The sequence below is a fragment of the Passer montanus genome, unplaced genomic scaffold (genome assembly GCF_014805655.1).
Source record: "Passer montanus isolate IOZ18808 unplaced genomic scaffold, ASM1480565v1 scaffold5, whole genome shotgun sequence".
In the NCBI taxonomy this organism is placed as follows: domain Eukaryota; kingdom Metazoa; phylum Chordata; class Aves; order Passeriformes; family Passeridae; genus Passer; species Passer montanus.
The window spans coordinates 11,977,713-12,005,286 of NW_024369929.1; the positions used below are offsets into that span (position 1 = coordinate 11,977,713).

Consider the following 27,574-nt stretch of genomic DNA (forward strand, 5'->3'; position numbering starts at 1 on the left):
ACTGACTGGTTTATGCTCTGAAAATTAGAATGGTCCTAAGTTCCATTTTCAAAGATATCTTCTGAGGTGTTCAGGAGCTTCAAGGCATCAACTACCTTTGAAAATGAAATTTAGGATGCAAATCATGGGGTATTTCTGAAGAATTTAACCTGTGTTCCCATAAAAACTCTTCCTCTCAAAGGCCATGGGCATCCCAGTACTAAATGAATCATGGATTTAAAGTTCCATATAGCTTGGAGTTTACTCCACGTAAGTTTCATATAACTTGTGTTACACAAGGAAGTAGAACAGCAGCCCCCAGTGCGGATCCAGAAATGAACAAGAAAAGTGCATCTGTAGAGTGAAACAGATCAGGTTTTGCAATTACGCCGACAAGGAAGGTGATCTGTAATAGTAGAAGTGAAGATTAGTGGTTTTTAAGAGAAGACATCTCCTGAAATTAGAACTCGAGGTGGGGCTGACCACAAAGGGCACCACGGAAGGCAGGTGCCAGGGGCACGAAGCACCGAGGCTGGCGCACATGGCAGAGGCAGCGCGACGCAAGCCACCTCCAGCCGCTCATTCCTTCTCACGTTTAATTTCCGTGGCGCCTCCGTTGCCCTTCGCAAAGGGGCCCCTCCAGCCGAAGGGAGCAGGGGGCACGCACCGGCCGGGCGGATGAGGGGGCATCCTGCCCTCCACCTGCGGGCAGAGCCCGCGCTGCCGGCGCCCAGCCCCGCCGCTCGCGGCGATTCCCCGCCCCTCGCCGGCGGGGACGCGGATTCGGCCTGCGCGGAGCCGGCGGAGAGAGGGAGCGCGGCCGGGCGAGGGGAGGGGAGAAGCGAGGAGGCGGCGGCGGAGGCGGCGGCGAGCTGGCCATGGCAGCAGCCCGCGGGCGGAGAGGCAGCCGCGGGTTGCCGCTGTGATTGGCACCCCGAGGACGAGGAGGAGGAGGAGGCGGAGGAGGAGGAAGGCGCGGAGCAGCCGCGGGGCCCGCCATCCCGCGGCGGCGGAGCGGCGGTGCCCGGGAGGATGCCGGGGAAGCGGGGCTCGGCGGGCGGCGGCGGCGGCAGCGAGCTCCCGGGGGCCGGCGCGCCGCGGCAGCGCAGGCGGCGGAGGAAGGTCTCCTGCTTCTCCAGCATCCAGCTCTTCCTGGTGTCCGAGTGCGCCCTGATGCTGGCCCAGGGCACGGTGGGAGCCTACCTGGTGAGTGCGGCCGGCCCGCAGCCCCCCGCGCCGCGGGCGGCGGTGCGCGGCGGAGCGCAGGGGAAGTTTCCCCGGCGCCGGGGCGGCTCTGCGGGCAGCCCCCCAGCCCGGGGGGGTCAGGGCAGCCCGGCGTTCGGCGGCTGAAATGACTCAGCAGTGCCGAGGGGTCACCAGCCCGCTGCCGCCCAAGTTGTGCGGCCGCTCCGCGGGACTCCCGAGCGCCCGGAGCGCGGCCGGGCTGGCACCAGCGCGGGGCTCCGGCTGGCCGGGCGCTCGGCTCCAGCGCCAGCCTTGCCGCTTCACACGGAATAAATACCGGCAAAAGATAGCGGTGCATTTATTTCGTGCCTCCCGCGTTGCCGCTTTTCCTCATCCTCTTAAGTGATGCAGCGGTGCAAAGCGCAGCAGCCCCGAAAGTCTCGGTGATGGGTACAGAACAATCCAAATAAGACTTTAGCACTAAATCTGCATAGTGAGATGTGGTGTCAGAGGCAGAAGTGTAGTAGAAGAGTTGGGAAGGTGTCCATACGGCTGTGCTTGTGCCTTGAAGTGTACAGCCTGTGGAAATGTTCTGCTTCCAGCAGATGTAAGTGTATAGTTGATTTAAATTTCTTAAAATAGCTTGCTGGATTTGAGAATTATAGTTTCCATGGAAAAGAAATGTATTCGTAATCTCTGAGGCTTTTTGAGGCCATACACATAATATATTCTACAGTAAATGTAAGAACTCTGCATTTGGTACTTGTATTCAGTATTTAGCATTGCTTCTTTCACATGCTCAAACTACTTATGCAAATTTGTACTGAACGTGATCTATAATTTTTCAAGGTATGTGACTAAACTAACCATGGTTAATATTCCCTCTTAATATGAAATGGAAATTAGAATTCATCTCCATATAATAAAACATAAGTTTAGTTTGAAGCATAGTTGTAATTCCAAAGGAAACTGCATCCTATCTGATGAGAGAAATTCAGCAGTTCTATACCCTAGGTGACTATATGTGGATATAACTTAATTTGTAGGAGCCTGACAGGAACATGCCTGTTTTATGTGAGTAACACCTTAGTAAGTAAATATATTGTTTCCGATGAGCTTCTTGCAAAATGAGCTGTCAGTGTGAATGAGTGTAGGATAATCCTTCCTCAAAGTAATAGCCGAGGAAGAGCCCACGGGTGATGTCACCCGGTGGGCACCGGTGTGCCAGGAATGTGTGGCTCTGCCAGGGGGCTGTATATATCAGCACGCTGCGCTGGGGTGTCGGAGCGTAGGATCAGCAGCATTAGTCCCTAGCGTGGCATTTTCCTCAAACTCCTTTGCATTGCTCACTCCTCGCCAGTTTCGCCTTTCTTTTCCTGTTTTCCCCAACTCCTGGGGCGTGCTTTGTATGGTGTGTTTCACACACCCCAGCCCCATGGTCGGGGAAATGAAATGAGCGCTGCGATTCCCAGAGCCTCCCTCCTCCGAGGGGTGAACCCAGCTGAGGTGCTGCTGTCTCTGCTCTCTGATTCTCTCCAGGTCTCTGTCCTGAGCAGCATGGCAGCGTGATCCACAAGCAGTAGCAGACAACTGGGCAGTGGAGGGAAAGGAAAAAAAAAGCAAACTAAACTCAAAACAATCCCTAGCATGCATAAGCAGTGGCCCAGCTGCACTGGGCAAGTGTTCCTCTGTTCCCTGTATAATTTATCTGCCGTCATTGCAAATACCACAAAGCCCTTCATACAATGAACAGATGCAAATGTGGAATTGTCACTGCAGGGTGAATCTGTGCTTAAAGCAAATCTGCCCAGCATTGTGCTTACAGGTGCTGCAGGGGAGCGAGAGCAGGAGCAGCAAAGATGCTTGCTGGAAAGCACAGAGGACTTAATCGTTTTTGCAGACGGAGTGTCCCGTGGGGCCAGGTGCTGTTCTCAGGTGCTGCCATGGGATGGAATCAGTGGAGGCAGTGCAGAGTTGCCCAGGTGTACCTGCAAGTGGATATTCATTTGCTCGGGCTCCTGGGATGAGTGGGGCTCGGTGGTGGCTGCTGGGCTGCTCCCCGAGGGACAAATTAGCAGGCGAGACCAAGCAGAGAGCAAACAGAAGGACAAGACAAATAGGGAGATGCTGCATAGGAGAGGCACAGTGTGTAGTTCTGGGCAGTTGAATAAACTACTAATTTTAGCCTGTCAGCAGTGAGGGAGTTCTGTATTGTAGTTCTGCTTTCCTTGGCCACATGTGTGACTTTCCCTAGTTATTTGTAACTCAGGAAGAGAAACCTTTTTTTGCCTTATACGGCGACAAGTTGGTTTCCTCAGATTTTGTCTTGTTCGGCACAGCAAGACCATGAGGGCAGAAACTCATCTTGTTAAGAAAACAAGCCAGGGGCTGGGCTTTTCAGGAGTGATTGAAGAGCGCAGTTTGGATTGGGCTTGGCTTTCATGTCAGTACATTTAGAAGTGGCTATTGTTATTTCTTTTTGGAGATGTAAAAAACCTCCCCTTTTCCACGTTCACTGTGCAATAGACTAGCAGCAACCACTTGCATATATGTACAAAGTATACATTCATTCATTATGTGGTTTTTAAGCAAGGATCATTCACTTTTATTTGTTCATAAAACATTCTGCTTGCCAACAGGGCTTTATAAATAATAAATGCTGATAAAAATCTATATAAAGTCCAATTCTTTTCCCACAGAACTCAGCAGTGAAAATACCCCAGGATGCCAGCAGTAGATGTCTGTGTTTAAATAGTGCAGTGTCTCTGAGGTTCTTCTTGTGAAGTTTTAGGGAGTATTTGATCAATGTCACGCTCAAAAATATTTGTCTATTATTATGCTCGCTGTTTGCAAAATGCACATGTTCCAAAATGACTTGGTGCCATATCCTGCATAGTTTATGCAAATACAAGCCTGTGCTGCTGCTTTAATTTCTGGGGCTGCTGAATACACCCTATTATTTGCATATTCGTGTAAGGTTTTGTGTACACATTTATTTGGCTTCATCTAATTACTCCTGCGTGCTTTTGGAAACTTGAATTTCCCAGCAACTGCAGCAGCAGTGGGAAAAATGCTGCTTGTAGTCTGCAGGCATTCCTGCTGCAGAAGTTACTCAGGATTTTTGCAGCAACTTTTTAGAAGCCCAGCTGATTTCCACCTGCAGTTGCTCTCCTGCAGCACTGGGCAGTGGATTAAAGAGCTGAGGGTGACTGGTGCAGATGGCACCAGGAGGGAAGGGCTGGAGCCTCTGTTCTCCAGCTGGAGCCTTGTGCCTTTCGGGTGGATGCAGCAGTGTGATCAGTCATGCCAGCCGTGCAGCGATGAGGATTTCGATAAGGCTGATTCACATACCTTGGCAGCACTTTCCTGCCTGTCTACCTCCCTCCCTGTGAATTCCTACATGCTCTATATTTTGGAATATTTTTACTGGTAATAACGTTCCAAGTGCTCCTGACGTTTCGTCGCTGAGGCATTTCATCACCTTGCCAGTCAGATCTTGTGCCTAGCCAGTGGTGAAATCATTGCTTGAGCAGAAGGCAAGGAGCTCTCTCTTTGACAGCCACAGTTTGTGGAGCAGGAGAGCAGTTTAATTTCTCTCCCTGGCCTTTAGCCTCGACTCGCTCTGGTTCAAACTGACCTAGATGCAAGCATCCAACATCTGCCAAAGTCATGGGCTTCTTTAGATAAAGGGCATGCAGATGGGAAGCGCGTTGGGAACCAGTTCTGTGGTGTGCACTGGGGAGCTGTTTTTACAGAGCTTTACTGAGCTGTCTCTGTTTGCTACAGCTTTGAATGCAGCTATTCATGTGTTTTATCAAGTGATAGGGGATGACTGGCCTGAGCATGGGATGGAAAGGAAAATAATTGGCCCCTCCCAAGGAGGGTGCATTGGTGTTTGCGTGGGAATGAATGCCAAATTGTTTCTTGTTTTGCTGAATGAAAACTTTTGAGCCATGCTTAACTTCCTAGGAGGAGCTTTGCCCATGCAGCAGTGTTTGACTGCAGCCTGCAAAAACTCTCTTAAGTGTCTGCAGTAAAATTAGTGCTGTGTGACTCCAGGTGAGAGTGTGTGTGTATGTGGTCTCTGAGATGAGCTCCTTCTGTGTGGGTTTATTGCTGCTAAGGTTTGAAATATCAGTGAAAATCTTGAAATTCCATCTTCAGGAAAAAGATAAGTATCAAAGATAAATAGAGAAGTTAATGACCAAAGGGTTCCTGGTGGAACAAACAGAAGTAAGGGCTCTGTGTGATGGACAGCTGGGAACCGAGGGGTTAACAGCAAAATTTGGCTCTTGGATTTTTTGAGTTGTTTTGATGTGCAACCCGTTCCTCTCCCATGTTAAATATAACAAATACAATAATGTGTTCTGTGGTACAGACTTGATCAAACCCTCCTTGAAATCTGGCAAGATCTGCATGGAGGATGTCATTAAAGTCAGTTTTGGGAATACTGCAGTGCTTCAGAGCTTTCTGTTGTCCTTGGTGCTGCACAGTAGAACTTGTCTCTGTGTATTTGCAGTCTGAATGGATGGGGTGGGAGAAGTGTCACAGGTGGGGAAACTGAGGCAGAGATTAAGAGCTTGATTCTGTTTCTGGAGCTATTGATAAAGCATTTGGTTGGTTGGTTGGCAGCAGCAGAGTCTGAATGGCTTAGACGTAGGCAGACTTAACTACAAAAGTAGTTTTTCCGTTGTAACTTATTATTGTTTTTAATAAAGTATTTGTTTTTCTAGAATAAGGATCAGCTTGAAAATACTGCTGCCTTTTTTTTTTCCCTCTCCATCCTCAGCCGTTCTGAGTAATAAATTAGCTGTAATGTTCATAATTTATTTGTCACTGGGGTAGTTAAAGGGAAAGAAACCCATGGAGTGAAAATAAACGTTTTAGTGGGGATGAGTATTGCCAAGCATTGGCTGGTTATTGCTTACCGTTCATTTTCCCTTAATATATCTTTGCTGGCAATGTTATTTCTGGAAAGTTGTTTCTAGTGTGCCTTTCCCATTAGAGAACATTGTCTGTTCTGCAGCTGAGTTGCACAGAAAGTTGTTCTAAACTAGCTATTTTGACTACATTCATATTTCTTCTCGAAGAAACCTTCTGATAATTTTTTTGGGTTTCTGACTGCAGGGTGGAGCAGAAACCAGATTCAGCTCTGGATTCTAATGCTTTCAGGCTCCTGTGGGGTGTGAGTCGGGAGTATGGCATGGACACATTAACATAAAAACTTTATTTAAGTAGTAGAAACAAATTCCAATCCAGGAGTTGATTTTTGAGCATCAGGAAAACTTGTAACTGTCATATATGTGTTGGTTAGGAGAAAGGGGATTTTTTTATTTGCTACTAATAGATGAAACAGTGTAGAGGTAACATGCTTATCTCTTGGATGATGTATTATATACAACTTACAACCTGATGTCTTCATGGTTAAATCTATTTAAAGGCAAAATGCACTTGGTGTCTAAATGTGGACTAGTTGATTTTATGTTTTTATTACTTTTTAGCAGAAAGTTTGCAGTTCTTCCATTTCTCTGTAAGGGCCAAGTGATGTTTGTAAGCACGGAAAGAAGGAACAGTTAGAAATGCTGTGGTCTACTGTAAAACCAATGTCTCATTTCTTCTGGCCAGCCTTTGCTTCCAGAATCCCTCCAGCTCTTGCAGGGTGCCTGTGTGACAGGCTCTGTGTGGTTTAATGGCCTGCAGTGTTCCTGCAGCTGAGGTTTAAAGGGATCTTGAATTAGAGCAGAGGATGCACTGGTCTGAAGGGCTATGCCTTTTGTGTTGGGAATTTCATGCAGTGTGACTCTTTTAGTGGTCCTGTAGCCCCTGTCCCAGAGAGGGCTCAGTGGAACTGTGATCCCTCCCCTTCTCTGCAAGGCAGAGCAGATACTCCCTGCTTCCCAGAAAGGGGTGTCTGTCAGGTTTGCATGGGCTTTTCTTTCCCTTACTTTCAGGATGTTGTAAAGGACCAAAAGCCAACTTCTGTCCTGCTACAGCAGTGCAAATTTATTGCTTTTGAAGGGTTATTCTGCAATTCGTCAAGAAGAATTTGTCCTCTGTGTATTATAATCCTTTCTTGTAGACTGCTTGGTCTCCTGCTGTTCCTTCACAGGAAGATCAAACAATGGCAAGCTATTTAGAGGGTGAGGTTGCACCTTGGATGAATTAGTGTGGCTTTGTCTCCTGATCAACACCAGATGAAACTACAAGTATTGTATTTTAAGCATCATCCAAAAGAGTTTGAATAAACGTGATAGTACTTTGTGTAGTAACTCCTTTAAGTGCTCCAGTGAAGTTTGGAAGACTTAATTTTTCCTATTGCGCAGAAAAATGGGCCAGTGATTTTGATTTAAAAGGCTTCATTATAGCTCTGCAGCAAAACCAGGACTAGAACCCCAAGAGTCCTGTCTCCAGGTCACCTTGGAACAGCCACTAGAAGCTCTGTCTCTGTAGATAGTGCAAAGCAAACAGTGGTGCCTGCTCCAGGGAATAGAGATTTCACCCTGCTCCATCTGCTGTCAATAGGATCAATAGTGATTGCAGGCTGTTGAGGGAGCTCCTGGAGTGTCTGTCACTCTTCCCATCCATGCTGGGAGGGCTCTGCCCTGTTATGGGAAGCATTCTGTAGTGTTCAGAGAGGTGGTCCCTGCATCCAAGCTGTTTCTGTTAGAGAGAAGGGGGAGAAGGAATGTTCCCTTTACCAGATGTTAAGCAGGTATACAATTGCAATCATACAGAGATAAAGACTGAGAGGACAGGTCTGGATTTGCCTCTCCTCACTCAGCAAACTAGGAGACACCTCAGAACTAAAATCAGATTTTCTAAGCTCTCCAGTTAGCAACTTTTTTTTTTTTTCCCCAGCCTTATTCCTGATTTGATGTGCTTCAGCATTTTATCACCTGAGTATTCCTTGCTGAAGTGAGGCAGGCAGCTCTCCTGCTATTGCACAGTGCCCACTGTATTGAAGTTAAAGATCTTTTACTGAGCTTCTGTTGCAGCAGTGCCTGAACCCAGTCAGTTATTTTAGATTACTGGAGTGTAAAAGCAAAATATTTATTTCTGGTTTGCTGGAATGTTTATCATCATTGTTATTTTCAAGAAGAAAAGGAATGTGCTTTGGTTTCTGTTTTTCCCCTCTGTTGCCTCTCCCTTCATAGTAGCCTTTCAGAACCTCACCAAGCAGGCTGCTGATTTCTCTGTATTTTTTTAACCATCTTGGTGTCTGCAGCTATCACTTGGATGGTTTCTGCATGTTTGCAGGCACAGTGGCTCTTAGATAAGTGGCTGTGAGAGCCACTGTGGGGGCACAGGAATTGTTATTTCATGTTACATCTGTTTCCTGGGCAAGGATTGCTGGAATTGGCTTATTTTTAATACTAAATTGTCCTTTTGAAACACTTACCATGCTGTTCACTAGTATAATTCATAATTCCTTGGTTTACTGAAAGTGGAAAAAGACTTAAAATTTAGTCTTATGGTGATCCATCAAATGACAGTGAAGTTTTTGACAGAACCTGGATAATTCAGTTGTATTGAGGTCTTCATGACTCACCCAGTTTCTGAAACAACTATGGCAGGTTTGTTTTTTGGTGCTTTGATGTTTGCATCTGAATCCAACATATTCTTTAGGTTTTGGGGGTTTTTTAAGGCAACTACAAACTCTGCCATAAGGAAACCGAAAGAAAGTTTGGCTGTTGAGAAGAGATTTGTGGTGTGGGTGTGGAAGAATACAGAAACCTTTCAGAAATGTTTCACTTTTCATTTTCAAAGATGAATAGTGGTATATTTGTGGCATACTTTTTTTTTGTCTCCCACTGAAAGACTTTGGCTGAATTGAAATCAGCATTGAGTGTGGGTCAGTATAGAATAAACAGCCTTGAGATGTGTGTTGCATATGTATATTTTAGGATAATACCTAACATTTTAATACCTGGAGAACTGCATGAAAAAATATGGAATTGTTTTAGAGTGGAGGATGACAGGTAGTGGTGCCCTCTGCATTCCTAAAACAGTGGAATTACTCTATGAATTTATGTTGAAGGTGGAAAGGAAGTATTTTTCCTGGAGTCTTCTTGCAGCGTGTGTTAGATGGAGCTAACCTGTGGAGCACCTCTGTTCAAATACAGCAGAGCCAGAGGATAGCAGTGGTGGCAGGACAGAGTTCTGAGTTTTCTGTAGCTTCAGATTTATTTCATCCCTTTAATTCTCCAAAGGAATAACAGGGAGTGAGAAAACATCATAACTTAATAGTTTTGCAGGCTGTCCTGTTAAACAATGAATGGTATTTGTTTTCTCTGGTGGAACTTAACCAGGAAGGGCTGCAGAAAGATTGTCTGGAGTTCTTGTTTTTTATTTCTGAAAAGGAGGATATGAAATAGTTGCTACTTCTTTCCACTTCTCAGCTTCATGCAGACATGGTTTGGCACTTCATTAGCAGGAGACCAGAGATTTGCTTGGGAGTGTTTTGGTGCTGGAATGGACTAAACCTCACACTTTGGCTTGAAAGGAATCTCTGAAGGAAGATGTGCCTTGCTGGGGACAGTAGCAGGGCAGGTGTCTGGACCTCTGAAAAATACCACATGTGCCTGTCTACACTGAGAAATGCCAAGAGAGAAGAGGGCAAGCATTTAAAACTTCCCAAGAGAGAAGCTAAAATACTGACTGAAAGAAAATTATTTTGAAAAACATGAAAGGGGAATGCCCCCAGTGGTGTCCTGCTGCTTCTTGTGCCCTGCTAATGGGTTTCATCTGCTGGAAACATGCTCACTTCTCATCCTGACATGGTCTGAGTGTTATATGATAATGCGTTGAGTAGCCATATTATGGATGGATCCTTTGATACCCAGAAATTTGGAAACAACAGAAAAATAACAGTATATAACTAAGGTTTGATTTTTAAAGAGTAGAAGCTTAAGACTTCCAGTTTTTCAAACCTACAGCTTGTTTCTCATCATCTCACTGAGCTGCAGGAAGAGCTGTAATTGCTGTCATTTAGGAAAGCTATTTTCTCCAAGTTATTCTTCAAGCTTTAACTCTTTTTGTTGAAGGGTGTCCACCTTGCTTGGTGAAGTGTTATGGTGTGTTAGCCTTGGTCTGCAGCCAGATCACCACCCAGCTTCTCTCTCACTCCTTCATCAACACAGTGGGGGCAGAAAATGAGGTGAAAAAGCATGTGGGTTGACATAAAGCAATTACTGTCAGGGATAAAATGGACTTGACCTGGGAAAATTAATTTTCATCGCCCATTAAAATAGATTTTGATGTTTAAAACAAAGGCAAAAATCAAAACACCATATTCCCCTCATCCCACTCCTTCTTTTCCCCTCTGGGCTCTCTGGGAGTATTCTCTGTCAGATCCTCACTGTGCTCTGCTGGGAGAGCATCCACCCTCGCCATGAGCTGAAGTAAACCATTAATCATGTTTGAGCACTGACGTGCTCTTTGCAGAAATGTTGGCTGCCACTGGGTAAATGGTTTCCCTTTTGCTTGGGTCCTGTCTGCACTTGGTGATCAGTCACTGGTTTTTGTGGTGCCCCACTGGGCAGCAAGGTTCAGCCCAAGGAGGAGCATGTCTGTGAGACTAAAACATGGTGGTGTTCTTTCCGTCCTGCAGGAATTGTCTGTAAAATGTGATTTTTGTGGGAATTAACCTTCCCAGAGCCTATGCCAAATGCTCTAGCTTGTGACAGAGAAAATGCTGGGCATACAGGCCCTTTATGGGAAATAGTGGGCAGTGTTTTTAGGGCTTACCAGCAAAGGAAAACTGTGGGTTTTGTTTTTGTCTTGTCCAGCGTACAGGGCTGAGAGTGGTTAATTACAATGGGCCTTTCAGCCCCTGCATGAGATGCACACTTTGTTTCCTGCTGCCTATAGCTAGTTATAATGCAGGTCCTTATGTCTGAAGTCAGTGCAGCTGCTGGCTGAGGAACAGGAGCTTCAGCTGAAGGGATGCCTTGTCTAGGGGTGCTTGTTTGTGAAGGGCAGTGGTGGCTGTTTGGGTGATCCTGTAGATAGATGGTCTCATCCAAGGGGCAAGGAATGCCCACTGAGCTCAGCTTTACTCAAGGTGCTCCTGCAGGAGCCTGCCTTGTTTTGTGTTCTCCAGCTTTAGTCCAAAGGGGGCTAATTGGACCACAAGTTTCTATTTTTGATATCAAAATGTGATACCAAAGCCACATGGCTGCTTGAGCCCTTGGGTCACAAGATGTCACAAGATGCTAGTCTAGGTTGGGTTTTGGGTTTGTTAGCTCTCTTTCTATAGTCTGTCATATTTAATACTATTAAAAATTGTAACTCAAGGAAGCTGCTTAGGGTTACTAAAAAGCTTTCCCATAGTCTTTGGGATTCAAACCTACCAGCTTCAGAGAGCTTGAGAGCAAAGGCTGAAAGTATTCCATGTGCACTTCTATGAGTTAATTCACTTAATTGAGGCCTCTTCTGCATTGACAGATCACTGTGTGAATGAATGGATTCCAGAATCAGCTTGGGAGTTATTTGATGGCTATTGAAGTTAAGCCACACTAGCAAGCCATGTGCTAGAGGCACAGTTTTGTGGGTTTGCTGTGTCATTTGGCACAAGTGCACACGCTTTCTCAGATGCTGGTCCTGTACAGAAGTTCTGGTTTTTCCATGGATTAGGATGCATCAAGGCTAATATGTTGCACTTAATATCAGTTCTTGCTCTTTCTTAGCAAGAAGGCAGAAGTTTCAAATCTCTTCTTGCTGTTTCTTGTGGAAGCATTTGAGCCTTATGGTGTAGCCTTCCTTATTTAAGATGGCATTTATTGATTTGAATTATTCAGCTTAATTCAATGCTGGACAAGCTTTTTGCCAAAATTTTTTTGCCTTCTTATTTAAATAGATCCCTAATGAATTGCTGTAGTTGTAAGATCCCTCATGAATTACTGTGGTTGTATATAATGACTCTTGGGAAATACTGGATGCAGTCTCTAGAATCAGTTCTGTGTGTTTTCAGATTGCAAACTTTTGAAGTCTATCTCAGAACAGTGCCCAGGGTCCCTTGTTGTTATCTAAGTTTTCCAGATACTCCCACATTAATAGACTGCATCTCTGGTATCTGTGGGCAGCCATCCACTGAGCAATTGGTTAGCAGGGTAACAGCTGGGAGGTAAATCTGGATGCAGAGTTCTTTCTGGGATTTGGTATAAGATTGTATAGTCTCATGCATGGAAGTTTTTTCTCCTACAATGTTTCCAGCTCAGTACTTCTGTATTTCCACGTTCAAACTGACTTACTCTGAGTTGGCATTACAGTTTGGGGGAGTGCTTGGCCAAAATGGACAAAAATGTTCTGCAGATAGCTTGTGGCAAAGTGTGGTCTTCTGGTTTAGCCAGCCAGGCCTTTTGACATGAATGGAGTGTGTTACTCCAATATGTATGTGTACTCCAATACTGGTTACTCTAATACTTGTACTCAAGTCTCTGTTTATCAAGTCTTTATGGATTTCTGTTAGGCATCACACTGAGGCTTCAGGGAATGGGATCTTTAAGAGGTGCACAGAACTTTGCTACACTGGAAGTGCAAATGAAACTAAAATGACATTTGATTTTTTTTCTTTATCTTCCTCCTGTACTTCACAGTACATAGATTCGGACACTTTCAATTTGATTCTCAGCATCCTGATTGTGTTCAGAACTCTTGGTATCCAGACAGTGTCACAAAATATTAGGTTCATGGAGTGTTTCCAGGAGTCCTGTCACTGTGTATTTCCCTGACCTCCTCCTTGCCCCCACTATTCAGGCAAGTAAGAGATTAAATGGTGGAGGAACAGCAGCTTGATTCCTCTGAACCAGTACTGGCAAGGTAGATTCTGGTGTTGGTGGCATCTTGGCAGGAACAGAGGAACATTCCTGCCACATGTGGATAATATTTTAAAGCCAAGGTCTTCTTTTGCAGCTAACTGTCCAGACCTGTCATGTCCAAACTGACTTTCTTCATCAGTCAAGACTAATATCTGTGCCCAGAGAAATCTGGATTTATTCACATTTGGACAATGTGACATGTGGCAGGCTTGGAAGAGGACAGCTGAGCCCATGGGGTAACTCTTGTTGGCTGAGGAACAGCTACTATTTGTATTTTGTGGTGAAGGTGCAGACCAGGCATGCTTGGGCTCATTTCCTGGCTTTGTCATGGACATCTCCAGGCCTTCCTTGGGCTTTCTGTCTCAATCAGCAAATGTGCTAGCTGTGTTATTGTCAGGTTCTGTGGTCATCTTGTGGTGTAGAATGATGGGCACTGAGCTGCTCCAGTGATGGTTAATGGGATGAGAGTGCCCTGTGCTTGTGCCCTGAACCGGGTCTCTAGCACTTATCATAACAGGCTGAACTAAATTAATTAATGGGGTGGTAATTTTGTGCTGTCCTACCTGTGATGATGCAGACTTGTTGCTGGATGTTATCCCTGTTTCCTTCACACCTGCCTGAAATGTCAGGGCCGAAACATTTAGCCTTTTGCTGTTTGAGGCTTCACTGGAAAAGACTGCTTGGGGCTGCTTTACTCACTCTTTGGTAAGTGATGGATTTTAAAAGCCTGAGGGTATTATTTTCAAGGATGTTTTCTGAGCCATACTGTCATCGACAGAAGTGACTTACTCCAAGTGTCTCTTTGAAAATGGGACTCTTGTTCCAAAGCCAATGAAGTGCTTTTGAAAAATACCCTTCCCGGTTACTGACTGCAGTGGACTGTCTCAGTGGTGTCTAGCTTCCTTTAAAGCAGGGCAAAATTAGAGTCTAAGTGTTGTGCGCCTGGCTAATAAACTGTATTGTAATGAGTACCTTGGGGAGGCAGGAACGAGGGAGAAGCTGAGTATAAAGAGAATTAACTTCATGTAGAAGCTGTCTGCAAAGGATGAGTGAAGAACTGGAAGGAGATGAAAACATGGGATTTGAAATGGCTGTGGAGGTTGAGAGAACCCAGACTGGAAAAGTTCAAGCAGAGAAGAGAGAGTGCTCATGTTGGCTACAGTAACCATTAGTTAGTGGATGTCTCTGGCTTTGTGTTGAATGTTGAATCCAAAACTATTCCCACTCTAGTCCCTGAATGATGGATTCCTCCCAGAATTTGCTATGTCCCTAGGAGCAGTCATCCTCCATGGGAACCCCTCTCCTATTGTGCTTTGGCTCATGTCAGACTCTGACAGGTAAATAGAAGAGGCTGGAACTTCTGTTTTCCTTGTGTGTGCTCATTAAAGTTTTTCAGGGCCTGGTGATTCTGCTGTACATAGATTTAAGATCACCTTCAAGCCGTGGCTCGCCTGCTGACACCGTGGCCCTCCTTGCTCACCTCCCAGCCTGCCTCTCCCTTTAGTGGGAAGTTTGGCAGCAGCCAGCACATGGCTCCTGTTTGTACCCTTGGCACTGCACAGACACAACGTGAAAGGAGAAATGAGTGGCTTGGGAACAGCTTTGTAGGAGGGTGTTACTTAGCAAATAAACAGGATGACACAGACAGTGCTTGTGTGGGCTGCAGGGTGTGAGGTGGGGATAAGCAAGCAGCACATGTGGCTCTGGGGCAAGCTTGGGGTGTTGATGGTTAGGTGCTAGAGAGACCCCAATTCCACGTGCAGAAGTGTAATTCAGTATTTCTTTTATGAGTTGTTACAAAGTGCTGTGGAATGGCACATTACAGTGTGGCCAACATTTTGTTGTTTCCCTTTTAAATGGCTTCCTGTGTCCCAAGGCTTACTAAATTAAAGCATTGGTTGATGGGAAAAGCTTCAAACTTCTCCCTAAGCTGAGTTCCCATTTGCTGCAGCCAGGCATCCTTTCTGCTGGATATGGAGTAGAGCAGGAGAGATATCAGCAGAGCCAGAGCAGAAGAGGAGAAAAGTATTAGGACTTCTTAGAAAAGCTCCTCTCCCAGTATATAGCCTTTATATAATCACTGGTGTCCTCCAACCGTGAAAGCTGAATTCAGCTTCCTTCAAAGCTTTTATTAATGCTGCCTCAGAGTGTCCTGCCTGTGTCACTTCTGCTCTGGTTCGTGCCTGGCAGCTGGGAATGCTTCAGCAACCAGTTCCACAGCCTTGCTTCTTCACCTGCACTGTGCCATAGCTCGGGTGCAGCCCTTAGCCCAAGTTCAGCTCCTGATCATAAATTAAGCTAACATGAAGCCCTTCACGTGGCAGGTTTCCTGGGCAGGCTGGCATTGTGGTTTCTGTGTGGTAAGTGCCATGCTCATAGTAGAAAGCCTTCTCTGCAGGCATGGAAGTGTTGTGTTAGGAAATGTTTTATGGGATGAACAAGCAAACCTGCATTCAGTTGTGGAGGTGGAGAAGGGAGGGTGTTGCAGTGTGACAGCTTGGGATTGTGCCTCTCCAGTGGTAGTACATAGTCCATGGGATATTTCCTGTTAGGAGTCTTCCAGCAACACGAATTTCATCTCCTCCTCTCAGCTGGAACCCAGCATCATGGTGCCCAGTTTGCAGAGTTCCAGATCCATGTATGAATCTTGCTGCCAGTTCTGTATGTAGCCAGGAGTGCTGCAGGAACCTACATTTAAATTATATGCTTTGAATTCCTCTTCATCTGGCTTTCTACACCTACTTGATGCCCATGGAGGAAAAAAAAAATCCATCTCCGAATGTGTCAAAGATGTTCCAGCAGCTTTCCCTTGGCTGTTTACTTTGACAGAGGGATTGGCTGCCCCTGCTCACCAGCCCCTGCTGCTGTGCACTTATTCCACATGGAATTCTTCATCCTCCAGGTCGGAAATGTGCCGGCAGCGCTTTCTGTGCTACAGTTTTTAAAGCATGCAGAAATGCAGCTACAGGGTTGAGGTTTGTGCCTCTTTGCATGTTTATGATGTGTTATTTGGCTGCAAGGGAAGATGACATAACATTTAAAAATAAGTAAGGATTCAAATACCTACTGGCTTTGTTGTAAGTGTGCTATTCAAGGAAAGTTTGTGCTAAAAATGGATTCTGGCACCAGGTGTTTTTATGTAGATACCTTGTTAGGGACTGAAATACCACCTGCTTTCACTCAGTGAGGTCAGTGTTGAGCAGCAGACTTGGAGGCAGAAAGCTTGTATGGACACTAAGTCGGTGGTTGTGATTATGATATCACTGTAGAGTGGGGCTTTAAAAGGTTAAAAATCTAGATTTTGGCTGTGGTGTGCATCTGTTTCAGAGCAACAGAAAAAGCCTTTCAAGTTCTTAGGCAGTTTGGTGTGGCCTGGCTCTGTACCTGGGTCTGCTTTGAGCTCTTGGTGACTCAGGCTGACTTTCCACCATGAATGTGAGGGGGCAGCTGCAAACAACACCCCAGTGATCTCTGTGTTCACACCGCTGTAAATGGGGCACTGCGCCTTCCCCTCCTGGGGGAGCTGGGAAAGGGGGTCAGCCCATTGTGTCCCTTGCAGGATCTGTAGGGAGCAAATGAGGGAGGTATTGACAGCCCTGCTTGCCTTGCTGTTTGCTGCAATGGTGCCTGGGTTAGAGGTGAGGTTTTTATGCAGCTTATTTGGATCCCAGTTTCACTCGAGTAGTGAAAAACGCACATTTACCTCTGAGAGGCACGTGGCTTTTTTCTGGTTTAAGCTATTTCGGAACAAATTGTGGCTTTGCACTGATGTATCAGCTTCTGACCAAACAGGATATCTTCCTTGGGTGCTGAGTACTCTCTGCTCTGTTTGCAGTGTGCAGCAGCCTGGAGCATCGCTGTGTTTGTGCACAGCTGTGAAACCCTGCAAAAGGTGCCCAGGTACATTTGTTTTGTGCCTTGTGTGTTGGCCAGGGGCACAGGATGCTGTGGCTGCTGAAATGTGGTGAGGAGATGCACAGTGGGCTACAGGAGATGACAGGAAAGTTTTCTGCTTGATGCCAGAGAGAAGAAGGTTGCCAAAAATGTGCCTTGCCTCAGCTAGGAGTGTGATGTGCTGTTTCTCTTGCTGCATGGTGCAATACCTTCTCTCTTCTCAGGCCCTGAAAATCCTGACCTTGAACGTGTGCTTAATTTGGACTGTGTTAGTAACCTCAGAGCTGGTCACTAGAATATAAAATGAATTTTTCACACCAGTGAGGCACAGATCCAATCTGGAAACTCCTCATGGCACCAGTACAGTAACTTGCAGATTTTTCGAGTGCTGGCCTAGAAACAGCACAGGCACATGCAGCAAGAGCCAAGCTAATAACACCCTACTTTCAGCAGGGGTTCAGCTGTGGCATCTATTATCCCTGTCATGTGAATGCAGATTTCTATGCAGAGATGATTTCCAGACCTTGAGCAGAGCCAGCTTGGGTGTGTCCATATCACCACCTTTTTTTGCTTTTCCTTATGTTCATGTGCCCAGAGCCAGCACAGGTGTTGGCATCTGCAGTGAAAATGTATTTTAACTTTTGACTGACTTTGCTGGACCAGGAAAGGTGTTCAAACAAGGGATCAGCAGCCTGAGACAGGCAGTCCTGATGCCCTCACTACTTTCGTGGGGTGAGAAGCAGCAAGAAGAGCTGTTGCCTGGGTTTGGGCAAAGGGTATTAAGGTTGTTGCTCTCCTCCCAACCATTTGATGGGGAAGGAGTGTGCAAAACACCAAGGAAGTGGCTCCATTTTAAAAAAGTTTTTTAAAAGCTTTTAAAAAAGTTTAAAAAACATTTTTAAAAAGCTCAACCACAAGTGATCCATCTCAGCACTGGAATTGTGGAGCAGGAATGTTTCAGAGCAGAGGATCAGCATCATTCCCTTGGCCTTGAAGCCTGAGCCTGGTGGCTGTGGGAGGAGGGTGACCAAGCCCCTGGGGACCAGCTCTGCAGGAAGAGAGCTGTTAAGAGTCTCCCAGTGATGGGATCACATTTGCCTCATCCTGCACAGGTGCTGGAAGAGAGGACAAGGTGACACCTGGAGAAGTGGGTGGAGGCACCTGGAAGGAGTGGCACTTCTGGCATGGTCCTTTTGGCTCTGCAAGGAACCTTGTGTTTCCCAGCTCTCTAATTTGTTTTCCTTGGGGAACGTAGTTGCCAGGCAATTATTTTACACCCTGTAGCACTGCAGACATGTCTCTTCAAGTCCAATCTCTTACCACATAACTGAGAAAATGTATTTTACATTAAAAAGAAGCCTTTTGAAAAGGCCCTTCAGGCATAAAGTCAATGTGTTTTCTATATATAACCCAGTATTATTAATACAATGAACCTAACTGGAGACTCTGTGGGTGAATATGACTTGATCATTGGAGATACAAACAATATGATACTCGTTTTCAATGTTCTGTGGCTCTGACTCCATAATGGTGCTTCCAGCCTTCAGTTCATTTCTACTGATAAAGTGGGGCAATAGGGTGAAGCAGGTCTGTGGATTGTATTTTTGCTGAGCACTAATATAAAATAAACAGCCTATAGAGAAAACAAATTTACTTTGGTTCAGAAAGGCAGAGGTCTGTAGATTCTGGACAGACAGGAATGATGAATGTGAGCATGTATTATTGAAATAAGTCCAGAATGGCATGGCATAAGCTTCCCTGGATTTAGTTACAAAAGTTGCAACACAAATTGCTTTGGCTGGAAAATTTTAAGGTGGTGATTGATTTCTTTTTTTTTTTTTAATGTGGGTCATTTATCACTGTGTGCGTTACATGAGACATTTTCCTTTTTCAGTCACTGAGGAGTGTTTTAGAATGGTGTTAGGAGAGAGACCCCTTTAGCCCAGGCCTGTTTGGTGTCAGTCATCTGATCCAAATGTGTGTGTGCAGCCTGCCATGGCTCAGAGGAGGAGACAGGGCAAGCATGCTACAACTTTTAATCACTTCTAGTTGCAGTGTGTTCACAGAAAGCCAGAAGGCTGGGTTATATGTTCTTTTCTAGATGCCCAGCCTGCTTTCTGCATGAGCAAGGTGTGCAGGTGCCAAACTGGTGTAGTTTTGAGTGGTCCAGTTGGCTGTTTGAGTACAGACCCAGTGTGGAGGAGCAGGAACTGTGGAGTAACAGCCATGGGAAGCTGTGGTTTCAGTGCTGTTCCCATTGTCCTGGGTGCTGGCATGTGCCATGGATGGAGCACTGGCCCTGCCTCTGTCCTTGTGCCTGCCCTGGACCTGTCTGGTCCTGTGGGTGGTTTCACACCAGTGGCTCCTTGGGCTCAGACTGCATGATCTGCTCTATCTTGTCTGCATGAGTTTTGCTGGGTGCTGTCTTTGCTTCCTGGTAATGGTTTTGATCTTGGGTTAGAAGCTTTTTTTAGCTAAATACCCTCTTAGCCAATTCTTCCCATCCCTGACTAAACAGCTGTGCAAGTTGACAGGAGTCAGGAAGAAGCAGCCTCACAGCTGTGGGCTCCTGGTGTTTCCCTGCTGTGTTTTAGCAGGAGGTTGTCCATCTGAAGCTGTTGTGAGGCTGCACCATCCCATGGCCCACATCCCTGCTCTTAAACAGCATCCACGTGGGCTGTGCTCTGGAGTGATTGACCTGGCATCAGCACACAGGGACTTTTTATAATCCTCACAGCCTTTCCACATGACATCAGTATTTTACAGGGACCCGTGGTGTTTTTTACAACATTTTATGTAAGTCTGGTTAAAAAGAGTTAGTGTCTGGGAGTGGTGATGGCTGGTCTGCTGGGGAACAGGATTGTGAAAGGAAATATGGGCAATACAGTGTTTTTATCCCAGTTACCAGGGCACTGGAAACATCCCACATAGAAACGACAAGTTTAGTCAGGTTAAACCTTATATACAGAAAGTCCCATGAAAATGGAGCATGGAGGGTGGGGGAGACGATTTTAGCCATGGGCAGGGGTTTATTTTGCATAAATGCAGGTGACATCTGTGCTGTGCTATTGCTGATGTTGTAGTTGGTCTTTCTAAGGTCACAGAGAATGTCACAGTAAGAGTTTGGGCTGTGCTGTCCAGGCTGCAGCTACCCTGGATAAAATGCAGTTGGGTTCCTGTTGTTCTCTGGCTAAGAATCTGCGTGTCGACAGTTTATTTCCCAGCCCTATTTTTATTTGGGGATTTTTTTTTTTCCCTCACTGTGGCTGTCAGTTTTGGAGGCTACTCTGCTGGTGCTGGTCTCAGCATTTTGTACTTGGATGCTGTTTTCTTCTGGATGCTCAAGGCTGATGTGATGGATTTGTTCTTTCACCATATCCCCTGCTCCTCATAACCCACTTAGCAAAGGCAGAGCTGGTAGCACTGGGCAGCAGTGCTGCAGCCAGAAGGAGCAGACTGGGAAGTGCAGTGTGGTCTGGCCAGAGGAATAAGGAGAACTGCCAGATTTTATCAAGAGAGTTGGAATTTGCCCTGTATTGCTGTCCTCCTCCTGCTTTTGTTTCAGTCTTTTCACCAAAGTAAAGCAGGAAAGTATTAGGGGATGGTGAGATTCTTTTTCCCTACTGTGAGTGGGTTCGTGTTTGTGAAAAGGAAAATAATGAAGTCCCACAGAAATAAGAGTGGAATGAGAGCTGGGACTCCGGTTTTAGTTCTCTGGTTTGTCACCAATTTACTGTCTCTGTCACCAATTTACTGTCTCTGTCACTGTGAACTGCACCTGAAAATGGTGCCGTTTTCTGTATCTGAAATCCAGCTGTCCAAAATCTGACCCTTTGGAGATCTGGCACCCACATGTGTCTAAACACCTTCCTGTTTTCTAGCCACTTGTATATATGTATGGTAAAAGCCTAAAATGTGGCAGCCAGGTCAAAATGTGAGCGACTTCCAAAACTAGTTAATACCAGTTGGCCTTGGGAAATCACTTCTGTTGGCTTTCAATCTTCCAGCCTAAATTATTCCATCAGAAATTAATTTTGTTGACTGTACTTGTCTCATTAATAGTTGGCTCTCTACCTCAGTTTACACAGCTGTAATGACTAATCACGAGTTTTCCATCTAGGTACAGCTCAGAAATGAGCACCACAGACATAATTCTGCATGCTCAGAGCTATATATTGATCTTGGAGAGATTCCCCAGTCTGTCAGAATTGGTGCTCACAGGACCCCAGCGCCAGCCCTGTTAGACCACACCTTGCAATAAAACCATGGATGATAAATCCTTACCCATGGTGAAAGATTTGGAACTATAGATGGTCTTTAAGGTCCTTTGCAATCCAAACCATTCCATGGTTCTCTCTCCCACGGGTGCCTGGTGGATCTGCCTGTGGCTATGGGATGTGTGGATCCCCCTCCTTGGCATGCCTTGCTCTGGAAACACCAGCAGGATGTTTTGTAGCAGTGTCTGTGCTCACCTGCTCAGCTCCCACAGAGACAGGGCTGGGAGCAGCAGTGTCCCTCAGAATGTGAGCTCCAGCCCTGCTGGCCAAGGCCACTGGAGCAGGACAGGCTGTGCTGTGCCCTCTCACAGAGGACTCCCGGATCCCTCGTGAGTCACGGAGCTGTTTCATCCCAGCAGGGACCTGCACCTGGTGCTGCAGGCAGAGTGGTGATCTCCTCTCCCTCTGACACGCACACCTGGCTTAGGCATGGAAAGAATTGCTGCTCTTGCACTGCCTTTATTCATAGGATTTCATTTTTAGGTTTCTTTCTCCTTGCCTTCCTCTGCTCTTCAGTTGGGGAGGATTACACTGGTGGTAGTATAAAATGATGGCTGCCTGTATGAGAAGAGGGCTGGATTTTCAGAAAACATTAACACAGTCCAGTTTTGGACATCTGACTTGGACACTTATCACAGTCAGGTTTGGGAGCTTTTGCTTATGCAAAGCAGCAGAAGTGGGTTGTTTCCATTTTCCATTTTGTTGCCGACGGGGCTGTCTTTGTCCAACTGTGCCCTGGTGTACCCTGGCAGAGGCAATCTGCCCCCTGAGAAGAACTGCTGTCAGAATACTTTAAAGTCGGTCAGGCTGGCTCCTGCTTCGTGAGGTTTATCAGCAAAGATTTTCAGTGCCTCCAGTGGGAGGCTATTTTTATTCTATCCAGGGGCTACCTTCTGCTCTGAGGTCTTTATCACATTTTTTTTGGAATAGAGAAACCTGCATCTTTTAGAACAACCTTAAATACCTTCATCTTTTACAGTTTGAAAAACTAGATAGTTTTTTGTTCAAGGTAAAAGTTTTTGGCATTTCCGTGACACATTCAAGATTTCTTTTGTTGCTTTTTTACTGTAGAAGAGGGACGCTACCATAGACATGAGAATACTCTGTTTTCTCCATTGAGCAGACCTGACAGCAAGTGAGGTACTTAATGGTTCATCCTTCATGCTCTGATCAGTGCTTGACTGTTGCAGAAAATCCACTTGTGTTTCGCTGCAACATGTAATCAAGATTGGAAGAGTTCTCAAGAGATGATCTTGTTCATTTTCCTGCCCCATGGCAAGATCAGTCACACCTGTGTCTTACCTGACAGATGCTGATCTGTGCTCTAAGACCTCTGCAGCCTTTCTAGGCAACATATTTCGATGCCTCACAATCCCTACCAGTAAAATCTGGTTTCTCCCCTTTGTATCTAACTTGAATCATCTCTGCTGCAGTTTAAACTTGTCACTTCTTGTCCCATCCATTTTGAATTCAAAGAACAGGTCATTCCTTTTTGCAGCAATGTTAAATATTTGAAGACTATTCATGTGCTTCTCTCTTCCTAGTGTTAAATACCCACAATTTGTTAAATCATCCCTTCTTCATGGTGGATTTAAATCTTCTATATAAACCTTAATTGGCCTGTCTTCTCAAAAATACTCTGTGACGATCCCAGTCATTAACTAATCCACAAACAGTTTAAACCCTTTGATCAGCATTTTATTTATATACTTGAGTAAAAGCATTCAGTGCCAGCTAAACTGCCTGTTTGTACATCACTGTCTCTGAGTGGCTCGATATCCTTGTGCTGGTGTGCAGGCAAAGAATCTGCAGGCTTTTCTGCTGCATCCTAAGTGCAGTTCATTCCAAGGGAAAGGCTGGGTGCCTGGCAGGATGTGAAGCTCAGTGTGGTTTGTGCCTTGGTTCCGTGGGACAGTGAAGGTTGTGCCTTCAAATAGAAAGGGAGCCCAAAGACAGAATCATGGAATCGTGGGTGTCTGCAGGCATCCAAAATACACACTGATGGGCACAGGAATTCGGAAGTGACATGTGCTCAGACAGGTGGTAGGCTGTGAAATGTCACTTGGTATTAGGACCTTCTGGCATGGCTGTATTTGAACAGTCAGGTCATGCTTGGAGCTCAGCTACTGTACTGTGATTTGGATGTCCTTGATGGGTATGGTTTCAGCTCCAGGAAAAAGTCAAGGAGATTTGCATTTTAGCAGTAAATATGAGGAGAATGGTAGGCATGGAATGTAATTTTCTCTGGATTTCTCTGTTGTAGGTGAGTGTTTTAACCACCTTGGAGCGGCGATTCAACCTGCAGAGCGCTGACGTGGGCGTCATTGCCAGCAGCTTCGAGATTGGCAACCTGGCCCTCATCCTCTTTGTGAGCTACTTTGGAGCCCGAGGACACCGGCCACGCTTGATAGGATGTGGAGGGATAGTCATGGCCTTGGGTGCCCTCCTTTCTGCGTTGCCTGAATTTCTGACCCACCAGTACGAATACGAATCGGGAGAAATACGCTGGGGAGCTGAAGGGAGGGATGTGTGTGCTGTCAACGGGTCCACCAGTGATGAGGGACCAGACCCGGACCTTATCTGCAGGAATAGGACTGCTACCAACATGATGTACTTGCTGCTCATCGGGGCACAGGTCCTCCTGGGCATTGGTGCTACCCCTGTCCAGCCCCTGGGAGTTTCCTACATCGATGACCATGTGAGGCGGAAAGATTCCTCCCTGTACATAGGTAAGGCTCTCTGAACTTCTCCTGGAGGGCTTTCCTTGTGGGCTGGCATCTGGTTCTTGTTCCCTGTTTGATGCCAGTGGAAGGGATGCCTCAAGGCCTCTTCTCCATGTGCTGCTGTGCTTGTGAAAGTAACTTGGCATGGGTCTCTAAGTACTTGCTTATATCGTAGCAGTGGTAAAGGTGGACAGCTGTGATGATTGGGCAGATGCTCATTCCTTCTCTTGTGTTTGCCCAGATTGCTTTAAGTTCTTATATTGGTGGCTTATGGCTCAGTTTTTGCTGAAGAATTTTCAAGTGGTGTGTGTGACGATGATTGACTTTTTTCTTTTGTTTTTTTCCCCCCACATGACACCCTAGTTCTCTTCCTGTTCCAAAGCATGTGTCACTGCAGTCTGAGGAGACTGAGAGGACACACGTGTTGTCACTACCACTGTCACATTTTAGCAAGGAAGTGCCATTTACAGAGTAGGTGCTGTGACCCAGGATGCTGTGGCAGGACCCTTGATAATGTGATCCCTGTAACGGAATGGGACATGGAAGCTGGCGAGGTCTATTTAGAGATACAGTGAGCCCGAAGTAGAACTCATGGTTCTGGTGATCATGTTGCAAAATTCTTTCATATGGTTACGCTGTGAAATTTGCCTTTGATTCCCCAGTGAAACATCTCAGTTATTGGGGTAAAGTGCTTGTGGGTTTCAGCAGTAGTTCCCCCTCCCAGCAGGTTTAAAGAGGATGTTGTTGGCAAAGTTTTCTTTGAAAATATGTACCAGCTTGGCACATTCCTCTTTCTGCAGGATTTGTCCTAGGTGAGCTGCTCCAATGGCATAAATCAGTGGAGTGTCTGCTGCCATTGTTAGTATAATCCTGGTAACCAAAAGTGTGCACTTGTCCCGTCATCCCCACCTTGGTGTGACTTTCAGCTGAATGGCTGATCCTGTTCCCCTTTGGGTTTTTTTCCCAAAGACATTTTTATCAAGTTTCCAAGCTGAGTGTGGCCATTGACAGCAGAGCTGAGCAGTCCTGCTGACTTTCAGAGTGCTTTTTAATGTCTTGGGTAGTGCAGAAGCCTGGTGGAAGGTCACTGCATAGGCGTGGCATTCATGGATGTATTGCTGCTTCACTTAGAGCCTCGTCTGTGTATTCAAAACATGTCCCTGCTTTTCTGTAGCTAGCCATAAAATCATAGTATTTCAGCATTTAGCTTTGTCCTTGGGTCATTATTCATCTTCACTTGGTTCTGTAAGTGTTTGTGAGAGATCCACTGGACAAAGAAGGATGATGTATAAAATACAAGATAATGTACAACCCAAAGGTGAATAATGAGACTGAATTCACTGGAGCAACTGTGCCAACACCATAAGTGATGAGCTGGAATTAAGAGTGATTCTAAGATTATCTATTATAAATAACTATGTAGAGGGGCAGCAACTTCTTTCAGTCTGTTCCGTGGGCATTTCTTAAGCAATGCTTCATATCTTGGGAACAGGCTGGAGGAGGGTGCATGAGAGGAGGATTAGGAAGAGTGATTCTTCTTCTTCCTGAGCTACATTCATCTTGTATGCTAAAATAACGTGTTTAAAGTTGGCAGTTCAACTGTAGCTGGGAAAATGCTTCCAGAAAATTATTTCTGCTTACTATGTGCTGCTTTTTTATTTTTTCTGCAGAGATAAGGATGTTGTCTAACCGTATTTGTTACTACATGTGGAGTTTAAAAACAAACAAAGAAAAAAAGCCACACCAAAAAAAAACTCACCACAAAACCCCGAGCATTTTGGGGTTGTTTGCTTTCTGGCTTTAGCTATGGAAATCATAACCTGGATTTCTACATCTGAATTGTGGGTTACAGAGGAGTGCCTGTTTATGCACACTCAACCAGCAATGAAGTTTAATTTCTGCCCTGTCCTAGCCTATTCATCACAAGCAGGGTTTCAGATATTGGATGATTAATTCATCTATCAACTTGCAATCAATTTTGCTAGTGAAAATAAAAGCTACCAGGAAAAAAAATCTATTCCATGAATGAATATAAATGGAGAAGAAACAAGTGGAAGTGTCATCTTACATTGGTGGATACTTCAGAGGGGGTCGGATTGCTTGGCTTAAGTGTTGTTTGAGAATTCTTTGCTCAGATTTGTCTTTAACTGATTATTTTTGTTGATGTCATCAATGCAGTTTTCACTGGCCTTAGAAGAAAGCTGGCTGAGCAGCTTACCCACTTCATTCTGCTCTGTTTCGCAGAGGAAATAACTGCAGAGTGGATACTGTCACTGTGCTATATTTATATCCGTTTGCTTTCTCATAATAGCACACTCACTCAGTGGGGGCTGTGTGTGACCAGATGAAATGTTTTTGGGTAAGTTCCCTTAGTTGAAATTAGGGGCAAATCTGGCATAGATCGTTCTCTCAGGATATGAACTAATTAATAACAGTGATAATAGTCTGGCTGAACTTTGTAGAATGACTGGCTGCTGCTGAGAAATGATCAGATTGACCATTTTGTGCTGTTCTTAGTGTACTGCTTATGTTGAGTCTGTGTGTGCTGCATTGGGCTGGACTGTAGCTGAGGGTTAGAAGCAGTCTCTCAACCTGACAGCTAAGCACTTGTCATTGTTCACCTCTGCAATAAAAATCCTCATGTCCCAAGGCAGTGAATTAGATAGAAATAACTGTGTGCACTGAGAGGGTTTTTTTTCCCTCCTTCTGAGTTGTATGAAAGTTAAGTGGAGTAATAATATAATATCTAATACAGTCACTTAGCAGTGAAATAACAATACAGGACAACTTCTCTGGTTATTTTAAAAAAAAAAGTCCAAACCCTAAGAACCCCCCCAACCCTTCTTTTTTGTGTGTTAATACTCATGTGCATGCAGAAGAATGCAGATGTGATACCATATGGAGTTTAAAGTGATGCTTTGGCTTTAATCATTAGTGGAACTAATAGCATCTGTGGAGTGTAATATTCTTGTGGCTGTGAAGCCCATCAGATTTCTCCTGTGGTTTCTCTGCAGTGACAGGCACACAGGAGGTTGTGGGCAGTGCACCTCTGTTGTGCATCCTTTGAAGTCAGGGATTGCTCAGGCTTGTGCTCTGCCAGGGAGGTGGGGATTCTTAGAGTTCCTTAATTAGAGAGGCAGGGGTGAGCTACTACAGGAATATTCCTCTTCATGGGCTGCTGACTTGAATCTTCATGTTTCTTGCACTGATGGCAGATTTTTTTTTGCTGCCTGCAGTGTGTTGCTACCAAACTCAAAAAGATTCTGTTGCTGTAGTAACCAGGCCTAGGAAAAAGGGGCTGTTTTGGTAACCCAGGGCAAAGTCAACCAAAGAGATGAGTGCGTGAAAGTACACACCAAAGTATGTTCCAAAGGAAACATATTTGAGCTGTAGCAGGGTTAGAAAGATCATGGCACCATGCCTGCTCTGGTTAATCATAGAGTCATAGAACAGTTTGGGTTGGAAGGGATCTCAGAGATCATCCAGCTCCTACCCCCTGCCATAGGTAGGGATGCCTTTCACTGGAACAGGTTGCTGGTCAGGTGAAACCTAATGATGGGGAAAACTCTCTTCCCATTTTCAGCATCTGAGCACCTGCTTAACTCATAATGCTGGCAGTAGCAGCCAGAAGATGGAAAAAATAAAGGAATTTTCTTAGCAATTTAAAATTGGGGAAAATGTTCTGGTTTGGTGCTGG

At 45.4% G+C, this 27,574-nt stretch overlaps 1 protein-coding gene across 2 annotated transcripts in view; it reads left to right on the forward strand.

Moving 5' to 3' along the window:
* Positions 1 to 780: 780 nt before the first annotated feature.
* The window catches only part of SLCO3A1 (solute carrier organic anion transporter family member 3A1), a 134,716-nt gene continuing 107,922 nt past the window's right edge, over positions 781 to 27,574 (forward strand). Inside the window, exons 1-2 of one of the 2 annotated variants that reach the window (XM_039722868.1) lie at positions 781 to 1,185; positions 23,418 to 23,883. In XM_039722868.1, the coding sequence (XP_039578802.1) occupies positions 1,012 to 1,185; positions 23,418 to 23,883 (640 nt within the window). In that variant the 5' untranslated portion in view covers positions 781 to 1,011. The remainder of the gene's footprint in view (positions 1,186 to 23,417; positions 23,884 to 27,574) is intronic. The other variant, XR_005629113.1, reaches the window with a different exon arrangement.